Source organism: Giraffa tippelskirchi, chromosome 3, assembly GCF_054371585.1.
Source record: "Giraffa tippelskirchi isolate mGirTip1 chromosome 3, T2T-mGirTip1v1.2.pri, whole genome shotgun sequence".
NCBI classification, from domain to species: Eukaryota; Metazoa; Chordata; class Mammalia; order Artiodactyla; family Giraffidae; genus Giraffa; species Giraffa tippelskirchi.
The window spans coordinates 178,239,462-178,256,948 of record NC_137277.1 but is presented as its reverse complement, the minus strand read 5'-3'; the positions used below and the strand labels follow the sequence as shown (position 1 = coordinate 178,256,948).

Sequence of the window (17,487 nt, the reverse complement as noted above, 5' to 3'; positions counted from 1 at the left end):
CTCATGCATCGAACATGGAATGGTGTTCTGTTTCACATATGATAATATACATGTTTCAATGCTATTCTCCCAGAACGTCCCACCCTCACCTTCTCCCTCAGAGTCCATAAAATTGTTCTATGCATCTGTGTCTCTTATCTATAAGATTTTAACATCATTTCATCACTACTTCACAGCCTACTGAGCCCAAAGTAGTTCACAAACTACTCACTTTGGTTTACATCAATTCCTAATGTAGCAATTAGACTAGTAGCCAAAAGTTGATACAGCTCAAAAGGAGGGTTTTGGTTGGCTTGAGTACATTTTACATTTTAATTCATTGCCAACATTAAAAGCTGCAGCTGTATTAAAAATACCTGGCACTTCCCTAGTGGCCCACTGGTCAAGAATCTGCTTTCCAATGCAGATTTGATCCCTGGTCCAGGAACTAAGATCCCACATGCTGTGGGGCAACTAAGCCTGCAGACCGCAAATAGAGAGTCCATGTGCCACAATTACTGAGACTGTACTCTAGAGCCCGTGCTTGGCAACCAGTGAAGCCAGTGTGCGCCACAACTAGAGAGAGAAAAAAGCCTCCCCACCCTCAAATATCTGGCACTCCTGGGCCTGAGTTTCTGCTTGAAGAGAATCTGCAGGAGTTCTGTGACTGCACTGCCATTACCAGTGGGCTACCTGGCAGATATTAATGTTAGTCCCATTTTCTCTTATAGCAAAGGAAAAAGGAACTTTTTAACCCATTTTTCTATCAAATGTTCTTATTCCTTGCCTGTGTTTTACTCATTACCTAGCAGGGCTTCCCTGATAGCTCAGTTGGTAAAGAATCTGCCTGCAGTGCAGGAGACCCTGGTTCGATTCCTGGGTTGGGAAGATCCACTGGAGAAGCGATAGGATATCCACTCCAGTTTTCTTGGGCTTCCCTTGTGGCTCAGCTGGTAAAGAATCAGCCTGCAATCCAGGAGACCTGGGTTCAGTCCCTGGGTTGGGAAGATCCCCTGGAGAAGGAAATGACTACCCACTCCAATATTGTGGCCTGGAGAATTCCATGGATTGTATAGTCATTCCATGGGGTTGCAGAGTCAGACACGACTGAGCAACTTTCACAGCTGGCCCTTGGAGGCCACTGTTGACCCTTCTCCGTACATCACTCCTCTCACCCCATGCATACCTTGTTCTGTTGTTTTTTTATCTCTGCCTAGAACACCCTATTCTTATGGAAATCTATCAAAGCCTGACTCATATGTTACCTCAAGCGATTTCCCACATGCTTTTCTGGAAATAATGAGGGCCTTGGTTTTGAGAGACCTGAATTCCAAACCTTTTTGAGCTTGAGTTCCACCTTTTACCATTATAGCAATACTGCCTCTCAATGCTACTTGGTAGACACTGCCTAAGGGGTGGGGAAGAGCACTGCCCTGAAGTCTCTCCAACTAGGGAAAAATATTTTAACATCTTAAGAGCTCTAATATACCCATCTGATGCAGAGTTCCAAAGAACAGCAAGCAGAGATGTGAAAGCCTTCCTCAGAGATCAATGCAAAGAAATAGAGGAAAACAACAGAATGGGAAAGACTAGAGATTTCTTCAAGAAAATTAGAGATACCAAGCGAACATTTCACGCAAAGATGGGCTCAATAAAGGACAGAAACGGTATGGACCTAACAGAAGCAGAAGATAAGAAATGTGGCAAGAATACACAGAAGAACTATATAAAAAAGATCTTAACAACCCAGATAACCTCGATGGTGTGATCACTCACCTAGAACCAGACATCCTGGTATGAGAAGTCAAGTGGGCCTTAGGGAAGCATCACTATGAACAAAGCTAGTGGAGGTGACAGAATTCCAGTTGAGCTATTTCAAATCCTAAAAGATGATATTGTGAAAGTGCTGCACTCAATATGCCAGCAAAACTGGAAAACTCGGCAGTGGCCAAGGACTGGAAAAGGTCAGTTTTCATTCCAATTCCAAAGAAATGAAATACCAAAGAATGTTCAAAATATTGCAAAATTGCACTCATCTCACACTAGCAAAGTAATGCTCAAACTTCTCCAAGCCAGGTTTCAACAGTTCATGAACCAATAACTTCCAGATGTACAAGCTGTATTTAGAAAAGGCAGAGGAAGGAACCAGAGATCAAATTGCCAACATCCACTGGATCATAGAAAAAGCAAGAGTTCCAGAAAAACATCTACTTCTGCTTTACTGACTATGTCAAAGCCTTGACTGTGTAGATCACAACAAACTGGAAAATTCTGAAAGAGATAGGAATACTAAACCACCTTACCTGCCTCCTGAGACATCAGTATGAAGGTCAAGAAGCAACAGTTAGAACTGGACATGGAACAACAGATTGGTTCCAAATTGGGAAAGGAGTACATCAAGGCTGTGTATTGTCACCTTGCTTATTTAACTTCTATCCAGAGTACATCATGCAAAATGCCAGGCTGGATGAAGCATGAGCTGGAATTAAGATTGCCAGGAGAAATATCAATAACCTCAGATATGCAGATGACACCACCTTTATGGCAGAAAGTGAAGAACTAAAGAACCTCTTGATGAAAGTGAAAGAGGAGAGTGAAAAAGCTGGTTTAAAACTCAACATCCAAAAAACGAAGATCATGGCATCTGGTCCCATCACTTCATGGCAAATAGATGGGGAACAATGGAAACAGTGACAGACTTTATTTTCTTGGGCTCCAAAATCACTGCAGATGGTGACTGCAGCCATGAAATTAAAAGATGCTTGCTCCTTGGAAGAAAAGCTATGACCAACCTAGACAGCATATTAAAAAGCAAAGACAGTACTTTACTGACAAAAGTCCATCTAGTCAAAGCTATGTTTTTTCCAGTAGTCATGTATGGATGTTAGAGTTGGACCATAAAGAAAGCTGAGCGCCGAAGAATTGATGCTTTTGAACTGTCGTGACAGTTGAAGACTCTTGAGTCTTCTCCAACTGCAAGGAGATCAAACCAGTCAATCCTGAAGGAAATCAGTCCTGAATGTTCATTGGAAGGGCTGATGCTGAAGCTGAAACTCCAATACTTCGGCCACCTGATGCGAAGAACTGATTCAATGGAAAACACCCTGATGCTAGGAAAGATTGAAGGCAGGAGGAGAAGGGGACGACAGAGGATGAGATGGTTAGATGGCATCACCAACTCAATGGACATGAGTTTGAGCAAATTCCAGGAGTTGGTGATGGACAGGGAAGCCTGGTATGCTGCGGTTCATGGGGTCACAAAGAGTCTGACACAACTGAGCAACTGAACTGAAGACCTCTAAAACAATGCCCAATTTGCAAAATAATTAAAAATATTCTCTGCCGTCTCAGCCCCCAGATTGATGCTAGGCTTTAGGACTAGAGCTTTTAGCCAACAGTTCTTGTGATGTTCAGTGACTCGTAAGCAAATAATCTCAACACCTCCCCACTAATGCTGGAATAGAACTCTGTCCAGACCTAGAGAGCTAAAATAAACTGCACAGAACTGAAAAGGCTCTGAAGTGGCCTTTTAGTTTGGTGGGCCTCAAAAGATTTTGTTTTGCCAAGAAGGGAATTGTGTAAGGTAGAACAGCACCTACAAAAATCTGGGAAGTCCTGGAAATACTAAAAGTATAGATGGAACAAAAAAGGCTGAGGGCATGGATAGGACTGGCTGGAAACAGAAGCCATACCAGTTAGGCATTTAATCCAGGCACACAGGTTGTTGCCTTTTATTCCACTATCTAATACACAAATGGATCAAGTATTGCAGTCCGTCTCACATTTGTCTTGTGGTCTCACAAGGAGAAAAGCTTGGCTTTCTTTCCTCCTTAGCCCCAGTGCAACTGGAACTTTGTAGACAGTGTGCCAGGCAGAGAAAACGCTCAGGAATCTGCTGAGGCCAAAATTCCCCTTGCAGGGCCCCATCAGTACCTCCCAAAGAGCGACTGGAGCTGGTAATGAAGATGGAAAAATAAGTTATTTTCCAAGTTATCTTGATTCATCTTCAAGGAAAGCCTACCATGGGTGGTTATTCTGAGTAAGGCAAGTAGTCCAGTAGTTAGGATGGGTGCCAAACTTCCTGGCTTTGAATCTGCCCTCATCAGTCACTAGCGATGACGTTGGACAAGATACCTAACCCGTGTCTTATGGTCCTCAGCTGTAAATTGGGACTAACAAAAGGTACAGTATTTAAGATACTGGGGAAACTAACGTTAAAATATATATATATTAAAAACTTCTATTTGAATACAGAAATTGAAGCCCTGGCAGGGAAAAGAATGCCCAGTCACACAGCAAACTAGTGATGAAGTTAGAACCGGAATATAGGTCTGATGCCCAGCCCATTATTCTCCCCCTACTCCTCAGAGTTCCTAGACAGTCATAAATATTCACAGGGACAGAGGAGCCTGGCAGGTTACATACAGTCTATGGGGTCACAAGAGTCTTGACGTGAGTATTTGGGCAGGAATGACTAGCTCCTTTCGGACCTCCTGGGTCTGCGGCTCCGAGGACTGGAGCCCTATTGCATCTTGGGAGTCGGGGGTTAGCCCCGATGCATGGAGGGACGCGTAGTCCTTTACCCTCCCCCGCCTTTCCAACTCACCCTCCTCGGAGGCCGCCTTCGCTTCATCTTTCCCAGCAAGCCCCGCGCTAGCGCCGGCTATTGATTGGCTGCGGCGCTAGCAGGAGGCTCTGCCGGCAGCAGTTATCCAGGGTTTCCGGTGCGAGGCCAGAGCGGGCGAAGCCGTCGAGGTGTCGGCGGTGGGGGTGCGAACGGCGGCGGCTAAGGGGAACAAAGTGAGCAGAGGGTCTGTGGTCTCAGATGGTTTTGGCCGGTGCGAGGAATCGCGCGGGTTCAATCTGAGGGCTCGGGCCTGGGGGGCGCAGGGCTGTGGCCTGTGCGCATGCGCGGGCGGCGCGCGCGAGCGCGCGCGGCTGTTGGGCGCGCGGGGCGTGGGTGGCTGCGCGCGCGCGCGCGACGGGGGTGCGCCCACGTGGGGCCTGGGGGGCGGGGAGGGACCGGGAATCCTGCGTCCCGCCACGTCAGTCCCGGGCCTTGAGCCTGTCCCGCGCGCGGCCTGTGGTGAGGGGCCAGTGTTGTGCCGGGAAGTGGCTTCTGGAAAAAGGAGGCCTGGCTGGGCACACCGGACTGACCAGAGACTGGGAGAACCGCTGACTCCCTCCGGTAAAGGCCTGCCGGTTTGTTTCCAGCTTTGCGCCCCCCCCCCCATATTGGGATTTCTGATCCAGGCTGAGGAGACCTTTTCAAGTCTGGAAAATAGCAATGTGTTTGTTTCTGTAGGATCTGTTTCTAACCTGACATTGCAAACTACAATGAAGAACCAAGACAAAAAGAATGGCCCTGCCAAGCAATCAGGCAACACTTCCAACCCCAAAAACACTCCGGGGCAACCGGAAGCAGGACCTGAGGGAGCCCAGGGGCGGCCCAGCCAGTCGGCCCCTGCGACAGAAGCTGAAGGTTCCACCAGCCAGGCTGCAGGGAAGGCACAGGGTGTGTGCCAGCTCTGCTTTTCCAACGCGCAGGGGGAGGAGTTTGTGGTGTGCTGGTCTAGCTTCTGGAATTAGAGGCCCAGGCCAGTGTTTACCCAGCAGAGAGGAAATGTGGAGAAGAGGACAGCGCTGAGTCTGCGCAACCCCCACCAGGCGCTGGGGAGTGGATAGAGCCTCCCATTCAAAGCACAGGGGCAGACCTCCAAACAAGGCTCTGACAGGATTAAGTCAGGTTGAGGTTGGCAGTCAGATGAGACTCCCAGCCAGCAAATCCAGGTTAGAAACACCTCATTCACCAGTGGGTAACTGATGTTTATACTTGAGGCATTTCTGGTGCTTTTTTTTTTTTTTCCCTCTCCCAGAGAAGGAAGGATTTATTACTTGAAGAAGGTAAAGCGAAAACTGGATTTCCCAAAGCACTGTCTCCTCCGGAACTGTTTTTTTTAGACAACACCCGGTGGCTTGCAGGATCTTAGTTCCTACCAGGGATGGAACCTCCCCCCACCCCATGAAGCCCAGAGTCTTAGCCACTGGACTTCCAGGGAACTCCCTGGAACTTTTTTAATAGCAAGAGACAACACTGGCAGGGTGGAGAAGGGAATGGACTAGACTTAGAGTTTAGACGTAGAGTTCCTGCTGCATGATGGCACCCCTGTGTGTTCGATGGTCTGCTCACTTGATTTCTTTTTAGTTACATTGGCTTATAGGGAAATAAACTGAGGCTTAGAGAATTTAGGCAACATTTAACCCAAACCAGTATGTTTGGGCCTGAAAAATCCCAACCAGCAGCCTAACTATCTCATTTCCCTATCTGCCCTTCATCCTCTCCTGTAGGAGCACAAGCCAAGAGTGCTCAGTCTGGAGCCCTCCGTGATGTCTCTGAGGAGTTGAGCCGCCAGCTGGAAGACATCCTCAGTACGTACTGTGTGGACAACAGTCAGGGGGGCCCAGGCGAGGATGTGGCACAGGGTGAGCCTGCTGAACCCGAAGATGCAGAGAAGTCCCGGACCTATGCCTCAAGGAATGGGGAGCCTGAGCCAGAGACTCCAATAGTCAATGGTGAGAAGGAAATCTCCAAGGGGGAGCCGGGCCCGGATGAGATCCGGACCAGTGATGAGGTCGTAGACCGAGACCACCGAAGGCCACAGGAGAAGAAGAAAGCCAAGGGTCTCGGTGAGCAGAGAGCAGCTGCTTGTGAGGGGAGGGAGTTTGGACCTGACATTCCTGGGCTAGCCTGCTCTGTGAGGATTCAGAAGAAACCTGACTTCCAGAGCTGCCAAACCACATAGTCTAATCAAAGCTGGGACAGTGGGGCATCACGTAGAGGTGTGTGGTTGTTCACTGCATTAAGGGAACAAGTGGAAACCAAAGTCCAATACACTCTTTGAGAAGATGGAAAGCAGGAGTCATCAGTAGGCATGCTGTGCTATCACCATTTCTAACTTGCTGTGTGACCTTAGGCAAGACGTTTCTCCTCTCTGTTCTTAGTTTTCACTTCTCTACACAATAAGAGAATTGGACTAGACCAGAGTTGTAAACTCAGATAAGTTAAGCTTAGCCAGAGAGCACCAGGAGACCAAGAGAATGCTTCCTTTATCCAAAGGCTTGACTGCCACCTGGTCCCAGTGAGTTGATAGTATGTTAGAAGTGTAGCTGGCTGCTTTTTTTAGCCAGAAATATAGAGTTTATGTGAAATCTCTAGATTTGTAACAGTTGGCAACTAATAGGATAGGAGCCAAACAAAACCCATCTGTGGGTTGGATTTGGCCTGTATGCCAACGATTTGCATTCTCTGCATTGGTCTCTCAGAGCCTCCAGGGTTTGACACTTCAGGAACCTGGCACAGTGCTGTGCATGGTGGCCCCCTCTGACTCAGGCACAGGCAGTGGAGGAGTCACTTGGGTGAGGATGGAGAGTGAGTGGGTTAAAGAAGCAAAGGTGATATTATACCCACATCTTATGGGATCACTACTCACCCATCCCCTCCCTGTTATCCTAATTTAAAGAAGGGTCTGGGTTTTTTTTTTAATCTGATCAGATATTGAAAGGTATATTTATTTATTGGCAGGGGTATAGTCATTTTAAAGTGCATTGTTGGCTGCCTCTGTTGACTGGAGTGCAGTGTTCTTAAGGAGACCTATTCCTTTTGTGTCCTTCCCCTTTCAGAAGGGCTTTCTTTGCATTGAAAGTGAAAGTCGCTCAGTTGTGTCCGACTCTTCACAACCCCATGGACTATACAGTCCATGGAATTCTCCAGGCCAGAATACTGGAGTGGGTAGCCTTTTCCTTCTCCAGGGGATCTTCCCAACCCAGGGATGAAACCCAGGTCTCCTGCATTGCAGGCGGATTCTTTACCGCTGAACCATCAAGGAAACCCTTCTTTGCATTGAAGCAGCACTGAATTCACAGGTGGGCTACCTTTTTTTCACCTGTAGGTAGAGCAGGCAGTTTTCCTTCTCCCACTCCTGGTGCTCACCTCTGAGATTTCATAGAGACTCTTGTTTTTGTTTGTTTTTTAAGATCTGTGTGTAATTGGTGGATTGATTCATTGATTGTTTTGGCTGCACTGTGTGGCTTGTGGGATCTTAGTTCCCTGACCAGGGATTGAAGCTGCGCCCTTGGCAGTAAACACGTGGAATCCTAACCACTGGACTGTCAGGGAACTCCCTCAGTCCTTCACTGAATAAGTATTTGTTGAGTGTGTCCTCTGTGATAGGCACTCAGGACGGTACTGGGGCTATACTGGTGGGCAGAACCGAGTGTGCCCCAGTGCTCCTGAAGCACACAGAGGAGCAGGGAAGGCAGCCAGGTCAGCAAATGGAAATGTAAAGTCTGATAGGCGAGAATAGTGGGCCCAGACCCAAAGGGGGCCTGCAGAGAAGGAGGTACATGCCTTTGCTCCCTGTGCTTTGCAGGAAAGGAGATCACATTACTGATGCAGACTCTAAACACGCTGAGTACCCCTGAGGAGAAGCTCGCGGCTCTGTGCAAGAAGTATGCTGAGCTGGTCAGTGCTTCCCCTTCTTACACCCTCCCTGCCCTGGGAGGTTGGGACAATTTTAATTACCCCAAATTGCATTATATTTCTTCCTAAGGCGCTGAATAGGCTCATGGGAGGGGAGCTTTGCTGGGAAAGGACAGGGTCTAAGAAGGAGGTGAAAGTCTGTGAGGCCAGGAAGCAGAAGGATTGTCTGTCAATAATGAAAAAAGGCCAACATGATACTCAGAATCATATTGAGGAGAGAAATGGGGAATCAGGGTCTGTTGCTGTATATAAGGAAGAGGGTAGCAGGTGGGCTGGTCTGTGGACACAGGTTGTCATGAGAGTTGGGCGAATGTTGTGGTTGGAGTCTTACGAGCTTTAAATCTGGAGTCATAGCTTGGTGAGAAACTGGCATCTGCTGGCTGTGAGCCTCTGCTGCTTGGTCCTCGGCGTCCATTTCTGTATTCTTGATATGGGGCCCTTGGGGTTATCGGGGGCAGTGTGTGAAGCACCCTCATAGTGTCTAGCCTGAGCTGTGATGGCTGGAGTTGGGTCAACTCTGGAGACCCTGAGTCCCCACGGGGCTCTTCCTCTGTCACTGTCTCCAGCTGGAAGAGCACCGGAACTCCCAGAAGCAGATGAAGCTCTTGCAGAAGAAGCAGAGCCAGCTGGTGCAGGAGAAGGACCACCTGCGTGGCGAGCACAGCAAGGCCGTCCTGGCCCGCAGCAAGCTCGAGAGCCTCTGCCGCGAGCTGCAGCGCCATAACCGCTCCCTCAAGGTGGGCCATCCGCTTTCCTTGCCCTCACTCGTCTTCAGTAGCTTTCCCCCTAAAAGTAGCACGGGCTTTGGGATAGAAAGAGATTTCCTCAGTGACGCTGTGCCTTAGAGCTGCTTGACCACTTAACGTGCACTTGTATTAGGTGAGGTAGAGGTTAAGGTGCTGAGGGAACCCAGACAAGGGGCTTCAGGTTTCTCCATTCCATCGAGTCCAGGGGAGCAGCTCTTCTCCCGGAGGGCTGTCACTCAGGCCTTTGTCCTTGCTGTGCTTCTCCTAGGGTGGGGTCAGTCTGATTAAGGCTTGGTCAGTACTGTGACCTCCAGATCATTAAATACACCCTTTGTGGTTCTTTAAAAGTTTGCATCAGTAAATATATTTTGCAACTTGTTTTGCTCAGTTTTATTGTTTGTTCTAAAATGTTATAAATTTAATATAGATGTGATAGAGAGTAAAAGGTGACAAAAGTCTAACAAATCAAAGGTAATTATTGCCTACCATCCTCAACCCCAGCCCCAGTAGAAACTAATGGGAAACAAACCTACTTATATGTAAGTTTAAGCATAGCCTTCTAAGTTTCCTGAATATAAAATATAACATAGTTTTGTTTTGTTTTTTAATGAAATTATTATACATGTATTGTTTCACAGCCTATTCCATTTTCTCAATGCCTCATCTTTCCCTATCATTTATATAAGCCTGTCTCATTCTTTTTAACAGTGGCATTATATGGATATACTGCATTTAATCAGTACCCTAGTTAGTGTGTTCTGTGTTGTTTCCAATTTTTTACTGTTACAGATACAGCGCTACAGTGAAAATTCTTTTTATATACATCCCTGGCTAATTATATAGGATTTATCCATAGGCTGAATCTCAGAAGTGAAATGTCTAGGTCAAAGAGTACCAAATTTTAATTTTAGTAGATTTTGCCTTCCCACCAACAGTGTCCAAGTGCCTAATTCTGCACAACCCTACCAACCCTGGGTATTACTGAATTTTAACTACTTGGTCAGGGTGAGGGGGGCGGTCACAGATAAAAGCACATTTAACTGAGACTAACAGATCTCCCAAACTTATTCTGAGGCCAGGAAAAGTAGGCTTCAGGAGATCTAGATTTCTTTAGAAAGGCACTTACCTGTATACCTACATTTTTCTAGGGAGTCTCTGGCTCGATGTCACCTGTTTACAGAGGGTCCATTAGAAGCCCCCATTGCTTGACATCTCTTTAGAGCCTGGCTACTCCTCACTGGGAGAGCAGGGAGGGCTACTGGGAAAGACCATCCCTGGACTGGTGGGAGAGCCCTATGAGGCTGGGGGGCGGTGGATGATGGAGCTGGGGGTGACTTCTCTGCCCAGGAAGAAGGCGTGCAGCGGGCCCGAGAGGAGGAGGAGAAACGCAAGGAAGTGACCTCGCACTTCCAGGTGACGCTGAATGACATCCAGCTGCAGATGGAACAGCACAATGAGCGCAATTCCAAGCTACGCCAGGAGAACGTGGAGCTAGCTGAAAGGCTCAAGAAGCTGATTGAGCAGTATGAGCTGCGGGAGGAGGTGAGGGGTCGCCAGGGGACTGAGGAGTCTGGGTGGGTGCCAGCACCAGGCAGCACTTTCCAGGCTTCATCCCTTCACCCATTCTCCCTTCTTACCTCGGGAGGGATATAGATAAGGAACTGAGATGATGAGAGGAATCTTGCCTGTGACCACACAACTGGATCCACAGTGCCCTTTCCTAAACTGTAGGGTCAGGTGTCTTTTGGAATAAAACTGTCCATGTTCTAGACTGGAGTTATATTCATGGATCATGTATTTTGTCACACCCCAGCAGGGGTTGGTGGCAGCACCCCAAATCAGACACATTAATGTTTATATAGTTAAACTTGTGAGTATTCTCACCTAGGTTTATAATTAGCCCTTCAGTGATATGGGTCAAATTTTTCTGCCTACTTAAGACAATTTCAGTTTTCAGAGTATTTTAGAATTTGGAATCACAGGGTAGGAGCTGGAACTGTGTTCAGTGATCAACTCTAGGGGCTGTGCCCTCCAATTACTTGCTGCTTTGCTGCCCCTGCCAACCCTCCCTTGACTGGTGTTGACTGCTGTCCCAAGCACTCGAATCCCTCTCTTTGGGTCTCTGCACACTGTCACTTGACCTCTCTGGGCCAAGTGAAGGGCCCTCTTCCTCTTCCCTCTCCTTTCCCCCTGGTACTCCCATTTACTAGGGAGTTGGGCTACAAGAGTGCAGGTTCTCAGTCCAGTGGAGTAATGAGGCTGAAGGTTTGAGTTTATCTGTTACTTGGCTTCCTGGGAGGTGATCTCATCCCTGCGCTCATGCCAGACGACTCAGTGGGAAAGAAACAAGGTGAGGTAGGGAAGTAGACCTTCCAGGGACTTGGGGCCCACGACCTATGGGACACATAGGAGTCCAGCATGTCACACTGAAGTGCGAGACTGGGCAGTGCCCTGATCTCTGCATGTGGAGCATCCGGTAGCTATTGGGCCTCCCCAGGAGAAGCCCCTAACAGATGGAAACCACACACCCCCTGCCGACAATGCTCTCCTGCAGCACATCGACAAGGTCTTCAAACACAAGGATCTGCAGCAGCAGCTGGTGGACGCCAAGCTCCAGCAGGCCCAGGAGATGCTGAAGGAGGCAGAGGAGAGGCACCAGCGGGAGAAGGATTTTGTGAGGCTCAGGCCCCAGGGGTGGGGGTTCTGGGAGGAGGTGGGTCGGATTCTGGCTCAGCTCACAGCTAAGTGTGCCTGGGAGAGGTTGTTTGGTTAGGCCAGGGCACTGCTAGCTCAGAAACCATCTGAGAGCAGGAAGCCTCCGGGGGGGTCATGGTACACATGGCTAAAACAGTCCAGATGCAGCCTCTAGGGGCTTCTGATGGAATCTGGGGTCCTGTCTCGGAAATAGCTCCTCAAAGAGGCTGTGGAGTCCCAGAGGATGTGCGAGCTGATGAAGCAGCAAGAGACCCACCTGAAACAGCAGGTAAGACTAGTCTCCCCCTGTGCCTCCACGGTCCCCAAGCTGAGCCCCATCTAGGGGGAGGAAATGGAACCCTCATTCTAGGCCCACCTTGACTCCAGTGTGACCTTGCCAAGCCTTTGTTTTCTCTGGGCCTGGCTGGCACCTGTATGGTGGTGACCAGGTGGGTAGGCAAGCTAGAAGGACTTGTTCCTGGTCCAAAGTGTTGTGTTCCTTTTGAGGAGGCAGAGACAGAATAGATGATTTTAATTATGTAAATTAGACTTCATTCTGGAAGAAAAGTTTGAAAATGAACATTACAGGAAATATGTCACCCCCAGTCCTACTTTTTAGGCTTAACATTTTAGATTATATGCTTCCAAATATGTGGTGTTTGTTTTAAGGAAAACATATCTCAACAGAATTGTTGGGTCAGAGGGCTAAGGGTGGGTCTGAGTGTGTTGACCAGAAGTGCCCTCCAGAAAAGCCCAGTCTCAGTTGTGGGCTTCTCTCTCACCCAGCTTGCCCTATACACTGAGAAGTTTGAGGAGTTCCAGAACACTCTTTCCAAAAGCAGTGAGGTGTTCACCACATTCAAACAGGAGATGGAAAAGGTAACCGTGGTCCAAATTGGGTGTGGTTATGGGGGTGCAGGCAGCTTCATTCTAAACTGACCACTAGGCATGCCTTCAGGAAGCCCCCATCCCTGGAGTGCTTCATATGGCGCTGTTTATAGTAATATGTGATTGATACCATGGGTGGGGAAGAGTGGGCCGTATTTACCTGGATACACCCTGGGGTGGCTCAGAAAGCACTGAGCTCGCCCCCTTGGGACGGTTTCCTACCTTGGAGACACAGATGCACAGATAGCCTGACCCCCTGACCATTTCCTTCTATGTGTCACATAACCCAGATGACTAAGAAGATCAAAAAGCTGGAAAAAGAAACCACCATGTACCGGTCCCGGTGGGAGAGCAGCAACAAGGCCCTGCTTGAGATGGCCGAGGAGGTGGGCTGAGTACGGTGTGCAGCCGGGCTGGGGGTGTGTGAAGTCCTTGGCCCTTTCTTGTACTTTCTACCAAGAAGGATGCAGTGAGCCCCAAGTGGAGCTGGGATTCATGCGCATGTCTGTCCAAGTCCAGAGGCACCAGCTGTCTCCTCAAGGGAGGTAGTGAGCTTAGCGATAGGTCTGTAGTGGAAGCAAAGAGAGCAAATGGAAGAAAGGAGGAAACAGCAGAAAAAGCAAGGGGTGCCAGTGTGTGTGCAGCTGGCATGCAGAGCTGTGCAGATAATTTGATTTTGTGGCTTGAGGTGAATGAGGAGAAAGTAACTGATGGAGAAGCTGCTGCGTGCCAGACCCTGCTGAGTGTGTGGATGCGCCAGCTCATTGAGCTCTCTCGAGATCTGTGAGGTGACATTAGTAGTCCAGGCTAACTGATAAGGCAACAAACTCAAAAGCCAAGCACTTGCTAAGGCCATCTGGTGAATAAACGGAGGAATCCATCATGTCCAAGCCATGCCCCTTCTCTATACCACACCTGTCTCTGACTGGCAGCCATGTCTCAGCATAAATCAGGACTGTTTACTCGAAAGGGGCCAGCTTTTGACTCTGGCCAGTGCCCAGCATTGTTAAAGTGTGAATAGTGAATGTTTTCTACCAAGTGGCGGTGGTGGGTGGTTGATGACATGGAACTGAAGGCCCCGTTTCTCTCCCTAGAAAACACTCCGGGACAAAGAGCTGGAGGGCCTGCAGGTGAAAATCCAGCGGCTGGAGAAGCTGTGCCGGGCGCTGCAGTCGGAGCGCAATGACCTGAACAAGAGGGTGCAGGACCTGAGTGCTGGAGGCCAGGCTCCCCTCGCTGACAATGGCCCTGAGCGAAGGGCGGAGGCTGCCAATGCCTCGAAGGAACAGGGTGGCGAGGGGCCCAGGGTTCAAACACCGAGCTCCCCAAGGGCCACAGAAGCTCCTTGCTGCCCCGGAGCACTGAGCACAGACCCTTCACGCCAATCGGGGCCCCAGGAACCCACTTCCATCACCGCCTAGGGTGCCCATGCCAGGGGGCACTCTGGGAAGAGAGCGAGCCGCTCAGCCAGGCCCGGCCTGTGCAAGGCTCCCACCGCTGAGTCCCAGGGTGCTCTGACCTGGCTGACGTCTGACTTTGCAGTTTTGGATTTTATGGGTCAGTTTTGCATACATACAGCATATGTGCAAGGCCTCATACATTTATATATCTGTAAGTGTAAAACGGGCTTGCATCAGAGGTGGGGGTATGTACACATCAAGTCAGTGGCTCTTCTGTGAGCTGAAGCGTCTTAAAGGGGAGCTGCCGTCACAGTAAGCTGGCAGGACAAGTGTCTGAGCTTTTCCCTGCCTGATGTGAGGCTCACCCCTCCCTCCCTGCCCTTCAGAGCTCATGACAGGTGACATGCCCAGGCCATGACTGTGTTTCTCCTGTTAGCGGGGCTTGGGCAGCTCCAGCTCTCCTAGCTCCCCTGGAAGCTCCTTTGCTTCCCTTGACCTGGAAAAGGGGTCTCCAGGCAGAGCGTTGACAGAGCACTTGGAGCTGGTGATCGGACTGCTTCCCTGCCTAGGACAAGGGACCTGGAGCATGTTCTGTGCAGGGTGATGTGCTGGTAGGGAGCCCCTCAGGTGCCGCTTCCCCTGCGTGCTGGTGGTACCAGGACCAGGCCAATGATGCTTCGCAGTAGCCTTATCATTCACAGGTGCCTCTCTAGCCTGCACAAATGATGGACAAGAGATCACCCAAAGGATTCTTTCTGAAGGTTTGGGGTTTTGTTTCCTTTGTTTTTGTTTTGCACATGACAGTGCAAAACTGTTTGTATTGAGAATCTTCTGAGGAGGAAGGGGTGCTATAGCAGTGGTGCCTGGATTCCTGGCCTCTAGCACCCCACCCCCCTCAGCACCCTCCCTGGCACCTTTGCCACATAGGTGCTTAGGTTTCCTGCTTGGTGAAGTCAGATTGTTTATAGTAAGAGAAAGGAAAGGGTCCCCATGGCTTTGCCACAAGCTTACCTGTGGCTTCAGTCCTTGGTGGCCACCGCTGATGCCATCACCACTGTCTCCAAGCAGCAGATGCTGGGCCCCGGGTCCAACTGTCCCCTTGGCTTGATGAGTCTGCTTCATATATCCATGCCCACAGTGTGCATTCTTCTTTGAGATTTGCCCAAATTTTGTTAACCCACCTAATAAGAGCTGAGATATGCCCTCCTTGACATCCTACTTGTTCCTGTGTGAGAGCCCCCAGGTCTCAACAGCTAATGGATAAGAAAGAGACTCAGCCATTGACTGAGCCCCAGAAGTCCGCAGAATGGCTACAGATAGTTGTGTCTGCTCCTTCTCTACCCCGACTCCCACTCCTCACACATGCTACTCTGTACTCTGAAAGACCTACTGTTTGCAAACTTGCCAGAGCATTAGCCAGTCTTTGTACAGAACACTTCTGGGACAGCAGAATGTATGAGTCTTGCATCAGGAAGCAGGGCTATGCTGGGTTTGGGAGTACCATAACCCCATCTCCAGCTGGGCCTCAGCTTCACTGTAGCTGTGGAATCCATAGACCAAGATGGATTGAGTGGATGAGTTTTTGTTTCTTGCTGTATTTCCTTGAAGTTAGTTCATTGTCTTATAGCTCCCTTCATCTTCCACAAATAGCCCGCTCTTAACAGCTCTTAAATCCCTCAGGTGATTAGGTTCATAAAGAGTGTGAAGTACTCCTGAATTATGTTAGGACTTAGACCAGAGATGGCAAATGAATGACACACCATTTCCCCTCTTCATCCATGGGTGGTACCACTAGTCTGCTTCCAAGAATTTCCTGCTACATTCCTGGTACACCCTCATTTCTCAAGATTCCCCCAGCAGCCAGTGTGAGTGTTGAGACCTATTTGCCACCCCTGGCTGAGATCCTGCTCTGCTGAGTAACAGAAGAGTTGCCAGCGGGGTTTACTGGGCTAAGGAAGCACGGGAAGAGGCAGAAGTTTCTGCCTGCCCCCTTCAAAGAGCAGGGAGGCCTGCAGTGGCCCAAAGGATCACTTGCCCCACTTCAGCTACCTCTTGAAGCCTATAGTGTTGGCAGGGAGGGGACTGCCAGAGCCCAGTATGGTATGGCAAGTTACAGTCCTCAGAAGCCAAGTCTAGCTGCTTGGTGAGCAAGGTGGCCCCAGCCATGCAGGGTAGAAGCTCTGCTCTCAGCTCAGCCGTCCTGTAGCCATCCTGGCCAGGCTGTAGGTGGGGTCCCATTCTCTCCGTTGACCAAATCTTTTCAGTCACTACAGCTGCTCTGCTTGCTCTGCCTTCCAAAGTCAGCCCAGGTTCCTGGGTGCTGCCCACACCAGCCAGGGTCCTGGGCCGGATGAAGGGGTGGCCTATCCATGAATGAAGGCCAGTTCCTTCCTCACTGGGGCAGGTCTCATGCCCATGACCAAGAGCTGTGTTGGTTTCTTAGATTGCTAGCTTTTCCTACAGGGGACCACTGCAGGTGAGGCTCTGCTGACAGTAACTTGTGTTCAGGGTCTTGTCCAGCTGAGAGCTTCATGTACACCAGATTCTGAGAGGTGTCAGCAGCACTTTTGTAAAAATCTGTTTTCTGTGAGGTTTTTGGACCATGGGCTGCGCTCAGGCACTTTCTATGAGAGAATGTTAGGTCTGTAAACAATGGTTATTTCCCCGCCCCCACCCCCACCCTGGTGTCTGTAGGGGAGGGCCCAGGCCTGCTGAGGTAGTTCTGCTGTTGCTCCAGCCCTCCCACCTTGCACAGCACAGAGGAGGTCACCCTAGGGACAGCCAGGCACCTGCCTGGGGGAGGGGTGCTGCCTTCTGTCCCTGTAACTGCTTCCCTTATGGCCCAGCCTGGCCGTCCAGATTTGTTTGAAGCTGTGCTGACAGCTTTTTTGTCTCCTTTTAGTATTCACAACAGCCAGGGACTTGATGTATTTTAAAACCACATTAAATAAAGAGTCTGTTGCCTTACTTTTTCTTTTCCAACCTTCGTGGTCCTTTGCTACTTCTGGATCCACCCTGCCCATCACTGATGTGTCCAGATCTGTGACATCTCTGGTTCTACCCTGGTATCGCGCACCTTCCAGAGTGCCCCCCTGCCTTCCAGCAGTCACCGCAGGCTTAGGGCACTAGCAGATTCACTTCAGCTGCCTGAGCAGAGCCCTTGGCAAAGTTGGCATGATGCTCATCATATATATATGATTTTTTTTCCCATCAAAACTTGTCCCTGGCCTCTGAGAGTTCA

General features: G+C 49.5%; 1 protein-coding gene and 1 long non-coding RNA gene across 7 annotated transcripts; one reads left to right on the top strand and one right to left on the bottom strand.

The window, feature by feature from the left end:
* Window positions 1-968: 968 nt before the first annotated feature.
* LOC145543675 (uncharacterized) lies at window positions 969-4,880 on the bottom strand. The gene is made up of 3 exons (XR_014080952.1): window positions 4,586-4,880; window positions 3,672-3,932; window positions 969-3,089 (listed from the first exon to the last, which is right to left on the bottom strand). It is a non-coding gene; the product is annotated as an uncharacterized LOC145543675 (long non-coding RNA).
* On the top strand, window positions 4,694-17,213 carry TXLNA (taxilin alpha). Of its 6 annotated transcripts, none has more exons than XM_081585945.1 (11): window positions 4,694-4,749; window positions 5,285-5,494; window positions 6,328-6,666; window positions 8,409-8,500; window positions 9,085-9,255; window positions 10,612-10,806; window positions 11,819-11,938; window positions 12,173-12,247; window positions 12,745-12,837; window positions 13,137-13,232; window positions 13,941-17,213. In XM_081585945.1, exons 2-11 carry the CDS (start codon window positions 5,317-5,319, stop codon window positions 14,265-14,267), a joined length of 1,686 nt encoding a protein of 561 aa, XP_081442071.1. In that variant the 5' UTR covers window positions 4,694-4,749; window positions 5,285-5,316; the 3' UTR covers window positions 14,268-17,213. The 6 variants fall into 6 exon arrangements, with proteins under 6 accessions (XP_081442071.1, XP_081442067.1, XP_081442070.1 ...); XM_081585941.1 differs by having other exon boundaries at window positions 4,694-4,779; XM_081585944.1 differs by having other exon boundaries at window positions 4,694-4,790.
* Window positions 17,214-17,487: the final 274 nt, after the last annotated feature.

Bases quoted from the DNA above. Each gene is read 5' to 3' on its own strand.
- TXLNA (XM_081585945.1), top strand. From the start codon at position 5,317: ATGAAGAACCAAGACAAAAAGAATGGCCCTGCCAAGCAATCAGGCAAC. The intron at 6,667-8,408 runs GTGAGCAGAGAG...TGTGCTTTGCAG, and splicing joins GAAGAAAGCCAAGGGTCTCG to GAAAGGAGATCACATTACTG. The intron at 9,256-10,611 runs GTGGGCCATCCG...TTCTCTGCCCAG, and splicing joins GCCATAACCGCTCCCTCAAG to GAAGAAGGCGTGCAGCGGGC.